General features: G+C 44.7%; 1 protein-coding gene across 1 annotated transcript in view; it reads right to left on the bottom strand.

Annotated features, from left to right (window-relative positions):
* Nucleotides 1–4253: 4253 nt before the first annotated feature.
* The window catches only part of sema6bb (sema domain, transmembrane domain (TM), and cytoplasmic domain, (semaphorin) 6Bb), a 112557-nt gene continuing 108545 nt past the window's right edge, over nucleotides 4254–8265 (bottom strand). Inside the window, exon 17 of the mRNA XM_070831971.1 lies at nucleotides 4254–6175. Within this exon, the coding sequence (XP_070688072.1) occupies nucleotides 5268–6175 (908 nt within the window). The 3' untranslated portion in view covers nucleotides 4254–5267. The remainder of the gene's footprint in view (nucleotides 6176–8265) is intronic.

Genomic DNA, 8265 nt, shown 5'->3' with positions numbered 1-8265 from the left:
TAGTCAGTGATGACACCTTTGAGCTTAATGTCTGAGTGGTTTATTAGAATAAGAAAGTTGACATAGAGCAAAGTCTCCATGCGGAGTGACAGGCAGAGCTCAGGACAATGTGGAGAATGGTGAACAACTGCTGGAGTGTGTTTGCGTGTGTGTGTGTTTAGTATGTGTGTGCGTGTAATGTGTGTGTGGGCTGTGCAGTTGTCGGAGGGTGCATGCACGTGTTGCTTTTTGCGTGACGACAGAGAAATTTCTTCGCGGACACAAGCACACACACTTGCATGTACTGTACAAATTCACACGTCGCTACTTCTGTACACACACGGAGGCTGTGTCGTCATGCAGCTACTGCACTTAAATTACATGTAAGCATCAAGGTTATGTACACGTAGTAGGGACATGTGTTGTCATCTGATGACAGCCTCCTCCGAGGTCCCTGGGGCGATGGGGGTACCAGCCTCTGGTGAGAGCCACAGGACGGCGAGGTCCTTCACAGTAGCAGGAGACTCTACTCCGCAGGAGAAAAGTAGAATCTCTTTTTGAACCTCAGCTTGTATGAGTTCATTCACTCTTCCTCTACCATTTCCTTTCAGATTCAGCATCCAAACAGGACACAACACCTCAGTGCTGCTCACAGTACTGCTTCGTTGTCATTGTCAATATAATAATAATCATGATAGTCATCAGGCTCGTCTTCATTGTCGTCACCAAATCCGGCACACCAGAGAATTGAAATCATATACAATAATATTCCATATAATTTCAAACCAAATATCTACCACAGAAACAAACTATAGAAAAAACAAACATGACAAAAAATGATCAGTGCTGACTAAATACATCTACAACTTTACAAAAATGCAAATGTTGATTTTGTTTTTGCCTTGTTTTTGTGCTTTTTCCTCTCAGATGTTGGCTTGGATGGGAGCAGTTTTATGTGACTACTCCCAAGTGCGATGGTGGATTTAATACAAGTTAGCCTCCGTTTCTAGACTCTCTCCAGGGCATAGAGCACATACAGTACAGTTTTGCACTGTAGGGCAAGATGGCAGTTATTGGCTGGGGGGGCGTCGCATCACTGGGCCACACGGCACAAACAACCCCAACACACAAAGGCATGGTTAACAAGCAAACAGACACAACCAACAAAAAACCCAAAAAACTATGCAGGCTGGGTCACAAGGGCTGGGTGGGATTTTTTTTTTATGTGCGTGTGTGTTGATATGTGCAGGGTAGAGATAAAGAGGGAGAATGTGTGTTAAGTGTGAGTAAAGTGTGTGCGTGTGTGAGAGAGAGACTGGAGGCAATATGTGCTACATTTAACAAAGAAAAACTCCAAACAAAATCATTTCTAAGCAAAGGAAAGCAATTTCCCGCATGAGAGGCTTTGAAAATGTTTAAGAAATTGTAACACATTAAGGTCTGAAGCAGGATTTTGTGAATTACTTTGATTTCTGTTTCTGTCACTGACTCATTATATTAACCAGCTAACCTTTAACAGTGACAAACAGGACCAAAGCACAGGCTGACATTAGGTAGAGATGTTACGTGTCTGTGTGTGCTGAGATATTGCGTGAGACTGTTAAAGAAAGGGCTTGAAAGACAAAGTGCAGCTGTTGAAAGAGGAGGCAAGGGAATGAGATGAAGTATGTAAAGAAGAGGGAGGATGATGGCTTTCATAAACAGACTGATTTCAACGAGGTTACACCTGAATTCTTTAGCTGCTCTGTAATGCTGAACAAAGGTAATCTAATTATACAGCCAGTGCGATAACATCATATACAGTACCTTTCCTAGAACTAGTCCGTGTCGGCCGATTTCAAGCCTGAGCTCTATTTCTGATCTTAATTCAATTGCATCCTGAATTTAGTTAAAGGGTCAACAGTATTTGTGTGTATGCATGTGTGTGTGTGTGTGTGTCTGCGTGTGTGGCTGGTGGTTAGAGGAGGGGCAGTGGCTGGTTGAACGCGCACCTCCCTCTCAGGGCTGATGTGTCTGTAGTAATCTTCTCAAGGGCTCATCAGGCCATTAGAGGGCCGGGAATGTACTTTGCCTAATCAAGCATGTTTAGTGAAACACCGGAGGAGATGCAGAGCGAGGACACGGCTGGCTGGACAAGCCGGCCGAGACAGAGAGGCCTCATTCACTCACACACACAAGCATGCACGCATGCACACACACACACACACACACACACACACATACAGGCACACGCAGCACTCAGGTCACAGAAGAGATGGAGACTCCGTATCCTCAATACTAATGACCTGTTTCAGGGTGGAATGTGTAAAGAATACACTGTACTAATGTGGTGAGGCGGTAATGCAGTAACATCATGTTCGCCCGCCTGACCTCCTCCTCTGTCCTTGCTTTCATAAATCTTTTTCACTGGCTTGTCTCATGCAGCACCTCCAGCTCTGGCTGTGTGTTTTTTAAAGCTGGCCACCACACCTCAGTACTGTTTTGGCACCAAAGATATGTCCATAGCACTGAGTGTCAGCTGGTATTGAAAATTTGGTCACATATGAAAGAAAGTATTGTTTGTTATTGAATTGGCCTTGGTATTTGTTAGTAGATAAGAAAGATGGGGATGAGAGAGGGGATTACGTGTTGCATGAACAAGCTGTAAACACAACACTGACATATTATCCCCTCTTAAGGTCAACATGTAAACAAAGTTGCCTTTTCATACATCCATACAGATATGGACCAACATTGTCATTTTGTGTTTCCAGCAAATGTTCACAAATTTTTTTGCTCTGTTTTTGGGCTCCACCACCTCCTGAGGGAAGTATCTGACTCTTAACCTGCTAAATACTCCACTGTGTTCACCAGCTAGTCACTAACTTTGTCTGACATTTGTCAACAGATTTTTTTTTTAACATTAATGCTGAAAAGACCGTTGACAAGGCTAAAACAACACTGATGAGAGCAGTGAGAGTGAACGAAACCAATTAAGCTGCTTGAAAACTGAATGAACGAGCTAAAAGATGCTATAAAGCTTCATATTGCAGCTTTAAATGAAAAAAGTGCGGAAAAAAAACTAACTAACTAAAAAAAACTGGTCTCAAAAACTAAAAAGGTGTCCTTTTGGTATCAAAAAATTCCCAATGCTGCCCAGCCCTAGTTTTTTACACTGTGATATTTTCTTGTGTGTGCTCTATGTATTTACCATCCTGTCCAAAATATCCTTCAACTAAGCAGAGACCCGCTTCTCCGTTTTAGCTGCACTTCTTTGTATAAAGTATAATGGTTTAAATATATTGTATAGCATACACTACTCCCACACAGGGCTCCAACACTATTAACAGGGATTTGTGAATGTCAAGCAAAAGGGTGCTGCACAACGTTACTGGCTTAATAGAGAAAGGAACAGGGATGTAAAAAAGAAGGGTGAGAATGAGAGTAAAACTGATCAAAGCTGGGGTTTTTTTGCACTCAATATGAGTAACACATTCATGAACCCAAAGAGACTCATACACACAAGCCAACAGGCTGACACACACAAAAACACCACCTCTACCACACCATGACCCAGGACGAAAAAAGAAGCTATCTTTGGATCTACATTTGAATCAAGAACGGATGAGAACAGACAAAAACAAAAAAGCATCAAAAGATCAGCCAACGGAGTGAAAGAGTAACTCCACACCCAAGTATACCCATGCCCATCTGTTTCCTTTATCCCGCTTTTGTTGTGAAACACACTGAAAGACAGAAAGGGATAAAGCCACAAGGGATGACCATTGTGACAGTTAGTGGTGCCCCAACCTTGGCCTCAGCCCCAGCTCCAGCCCTCCTCTCTTCTCTATCCAGGCAGACCAGTGAATAACCAGAGTGGGTGAAGCATAAGAGATGCCCGGTCCTGGTTGGTACATCTCACATGAGGGATGGAGCTGCTGTGCTGCTCATTGATATTCTGCTAGGCTGCGGTGCTGGGCTAGGTCCCTGACTCTTAACGGCTATTTGTTGCCGCAGTCTCCTCCTGCTTCTGGGGCACAAAGAGGCTCAGTGTCGGGCAGAAGAGGCTGAATGGAGCTCCCAAGCGGCCGGGCCTCACAGCCACAGTCAGACAGCCAGACAGCCACAGCTCACATTCCCTCCTTCAAATGGACTGCGGAGCCCATGGGGGCCTCAGGTCAGGTCAGACAGACCTAGGCATACTGAGAGGCAGCTAGGGAGGAAGAATGGAGGGGAGATATTGTTCCTTTTCCCAGCGCCCAGCTCCTTCTCACATCTCTAAACTTCAGTTTGCTTTGCTGTGAGATAACAGTTATATCATAAAATATCAAATCAAATTGGCTTTATCTTGATCCATATATGTTTGTTGCTTATTATTGCTTCCTTTTACTTCATGATGGCTCTGTCCGGTGCTGCTTCTGAGATACTGAGCATCACAGAAGTTACAATGGGAGTCTCAACCCTTCATTGGTCAACCATCCCAACCTCTGATTGCTGAACATACAGAGCTTCAAGGAGACACATGATAAAAATCCATTTGTCTCTCTGTAATTGTTTATAAAAAGGGAAAATAATGTTAACAGCCACCCCCTCATTACAGAAACTTCATTATATAGTTATACTTCACAGTTGAGACAGGACACTGGCTGGGGTTGTTGTGGCCACTCACATTCACACATACACACACTGCATGATTCAGTGAGAGTCACTGCCCTCTGGCACGGCTACAACAGTTTTAGTCTCATCTGAAATCCAAAGTAAAGCACATTGTTGTCTGCTGGATGCCACTGGCACAAAAAAACAAAAGCGGAAACAAAATTTCACACTCAAAGAAGATCCATGGTGTCAAAACGCTGAACAAAATGGTGGAGGGAGACCTTTCACATTTGGCGCTGCAAGTGAAATTGTCTTTTTTTTTTTTTTTTTTAAATCTCCACATGTTCCTTTGAGAAGATTCCCTTTCCCTTGCACCCCTCTCTTTACCATACTGTTTGTCCTGTGGTGTCAAAGTCAAGCTCCGTGGGTCGTACCACTTACAGAGCAGAGGGGTGCCCCCCAGGTTAAGAGCAGAGGAACGGAGACTTGAGGAGAGTTTTCTCCTCTTTTTCAGCTCTCTCTTTGTTTCTTTTCTCTCTGTCTCTCTCTTCAGTCAGCTGAATGACGTCAGAACATTGAATGACAGTGAGAGAGGACAGACAGGGTAAGGTTGGACCGGGACAGTGAGTCTGAGGGGTTGATTTATTCCAGTCTGCTGTTGGAGGGAATGGGTATTCAGAGAGAGCATGGTGGCAGGGCTCACATACTTCGCCTCACTGGCCACTGGGGGTGCGCTCTCCCATGTTCTTCCCTAGAAGATGGCTGAAGTCAGCCAGTTCTCCCAGCCCTCGAGGCCCATGCATATCTGGCCTGATGAGGCCCTGACGCTGGGGGTGATAGGGCGCTCCATTGTTGCTGTTGTAGTTGAGTGCCTCGTGACTCCAACGAGGCTCCCCATAGTCCATGTGGGGAGTGGGAGCGGACACCACCCTCCGTCGGTCGGGGGAGTCCTGCGGCGTGGCGGGGTAGATGTATTCTCCCGCTGAGTTCCTCAGGGTGCCGCTGGGACGACTGCCACCATGCTCCCCTCTCTGGGTGGCTAGGATCAGGTAGCGCTGGCGCTCTGTGTGCGGGGGCAGCACAACCTCCCCTGGGTCCTCTATCCGGACCATCCCTCCACCCCCTCCACCTCCATGCAGGAACTTGGAGCTCAGGTAGATGACAGAGTTGTTGGGACAGGGTGTCCCCACAGCGGTGAGGAAGGTCTGGCTCTGGTCCCATTCGGTGTCTGGGAGACGCATGGCCCGTTTCTGCTGCAGGGGGGTCTGCTCCGGGGTAGGCAACAAGCCTGGATCCATCTCTCCTTTAGGCCAGCCATTTGGCATGACAAAGGGGTTGTCTGCCTGTGAACGACGCCTCTCACCTCCGCTGGTTCTTGTTACGCTCATTACTGACCCGCTGCGACCCTGCCCCAGCATGCTCTGCTCTTTGTCACTTTTGCGGCGGGCGCCGTTGGCTCCAGAGCCACGTGAGTGGCGATGGCGGTGACTCATGATCCAGCAGACAGTGAGGCCAGAGAGGATGGCTCCTGTAGCAAAGGCTGAAACGGCAGACACCACCAGCAGGTTTACAGACACCAGGCCATCAGGCTCCTCGATGAAACTCTCTTGAAGCAGCAATCCTACAAATAGAGATAAAAATACAAACACAGGAAGAAAGTCATCAGTCAACTGGTAGAGCCATCTTAATAGCATCAGTATTTCCTGTATCAAATATGTGGGAGTTAACAAATGGCGAGTCAAAATGGCCTATTTTCTCTCTCCCTCTGTGGGTGGGAATGGTCGTATGCTTTCCAGTGAAGGTAGCTCTGGCTAATTGCCTTCATTACGTAAAGTGGATGGTGATTTTAATAGCTGTAATAACTGTCTTCCTGATTGAGAATCGCTCTCAACCCTTACATGTTTCACAACATCAGCTTTACGGGGGGAGATGCCGAGTCTGGCATTAATGAGGAGTAATAAAGTTTTCGTAATGTATACCCTGAAAATGTGTTAAAAAAACAAACATGCTTTTTGCTCAAATAAACATGCTGTGCTTTTTTCCCTTTTTTGCATCTATATGCCAAAATCTTTGCATGGATGAATGTAAAGCATCTTGTATACAGATAAAGGGCGGCATATCTGCGGACAAGACCATGATTTTCTGTATTTCTTTTGTATAAGAACGTGAGATGAACTCCCTCAGAGAGAGCTGTTTATGAATTATTGAAGATACGAATACAGCTAGACCACAGCGTGGGCTGCCATGGATCAATTAGGAAAATGCCAGAAGAAAAGTTGTTCTTTGCTGTGTGAGCTCCTGGGATCAACACCAACGAATACAATGAAATTGTGCCAAGGGAAGCAGATTAGAGGAAAGCAGAAGAAAAGAGAGAGAAAAAGAGAGAGAGACAGAGAGAGAGAGCGAACTTGCCTAAAGCAAACTCGAGCATTCGGGGCCTTAGACAAACATAGTAATAGTTGTTAAATTACAACACCAATAGCAGCAGAGGGAGGACTGTCTCCACAAGGACAGTGAAATAAATCCTTTCTCACAGAAAATAAATGGATGTCATTAATAGACATTGGGAGGCACTTACTCACCAACACACAGCACAGAAAAGGAGCAGGGCGAGAGCACAGGGGAAAGAATGAACATATAGAGACCAGCAGCAGTTTTTCTTTTTAAAACATATATATTTTTATCGACTGACAAATTCATTTTAACAGGGACAAATGGACCTGGTTGTGGTGCAAATACTCATGCAGCCGGGTGGTTAATTAACGTGGCCTGTGGGTTGGCATAATAAACTGTTAGTCTACACGGTGACATTAAGCTGGGGAATGGCAGCTAAACCCCTGTGAGAGACTGCTGAACTACTGCGCTGCGCCAGAGGTGCTCTTGTACACAATATTTATCTATCTAGTTTTCTGTAATTTTCTAAGGCTTGGACCAACAGGATAGAGCTCAAAGTAAAAAAAAGAAACACATTTTCAAAGCTCTACAGTAACACTTCTTTAAAAAACAATGACACAGCTACTAAAGAAAAACCTCAGGCTTTGTTTTTAGCTCTTTTCTTCTGTGAGAGCATGCTGACAATTGTGCTTTGCTAGAAATAGTTTTCAATGAAAAATCCCCACAAATTTGTTTAGGTGGCCATGGATGATGGGAATGTATTGGGCAGATTAACATTATTGCATGGGGACAGCATTACTATAAATAACAAAGAGATTTCCAGAGTTATTAAAGTTAATCCGAGGGGAACATGAGTGTACTAAATTTCATGGAAATACATCCAATACTTGTCAAGACATTTTACGGAAAACCACAAATACCAATCTTGTGATGGCCCAAGAGAAAACTCAGTAAGGTTGTCTTCTGGGGACCATGAATATCTGTGCAAACTTTTACAGGAATCTGTTGCTGTAATATTTCAGTCTAGACTGAAGTGGTGCACTGGGGGTTGCCATCGACACGCTTCTAGTGTGGCTGAAAATATCATTTTGTTAAATGGAAGTTTAAACCTGACCTAAAGGATAAATACTGCATAGACTAATGAATAATGACCTAAACAATTTCTTTTTCTTGCATTTCTTCAAACAGCTGGTTCATATCGCATCACAACAGTGGCCTTGAATTGAAAGAAATTACAAGAATTATAGTGAATGATTCATTGACCCCTTGTCACTTGGGATTTCGTCTTACAGCTTGGACAATAGATCCTCCACACTA

This window comes from Pempheris klunzingeri, chromosome 6 (genome assembly GCF_042242105.1).
Source record: "Pempheris klunzingeri isolate RE-2024b chromosome 6, fPemKlu1.hap1, whole genome shotgun sequence".
Lineage (NCBI taxonomy): Eukaryota > Metazoa > Chordata > Actinopteri > Acropomatiformes > Pempheridae > Pempheris > Pempheris klunzingeri.
This window is presented reverse-complemented; position numbering and strand designations above follow the sequence as displayed.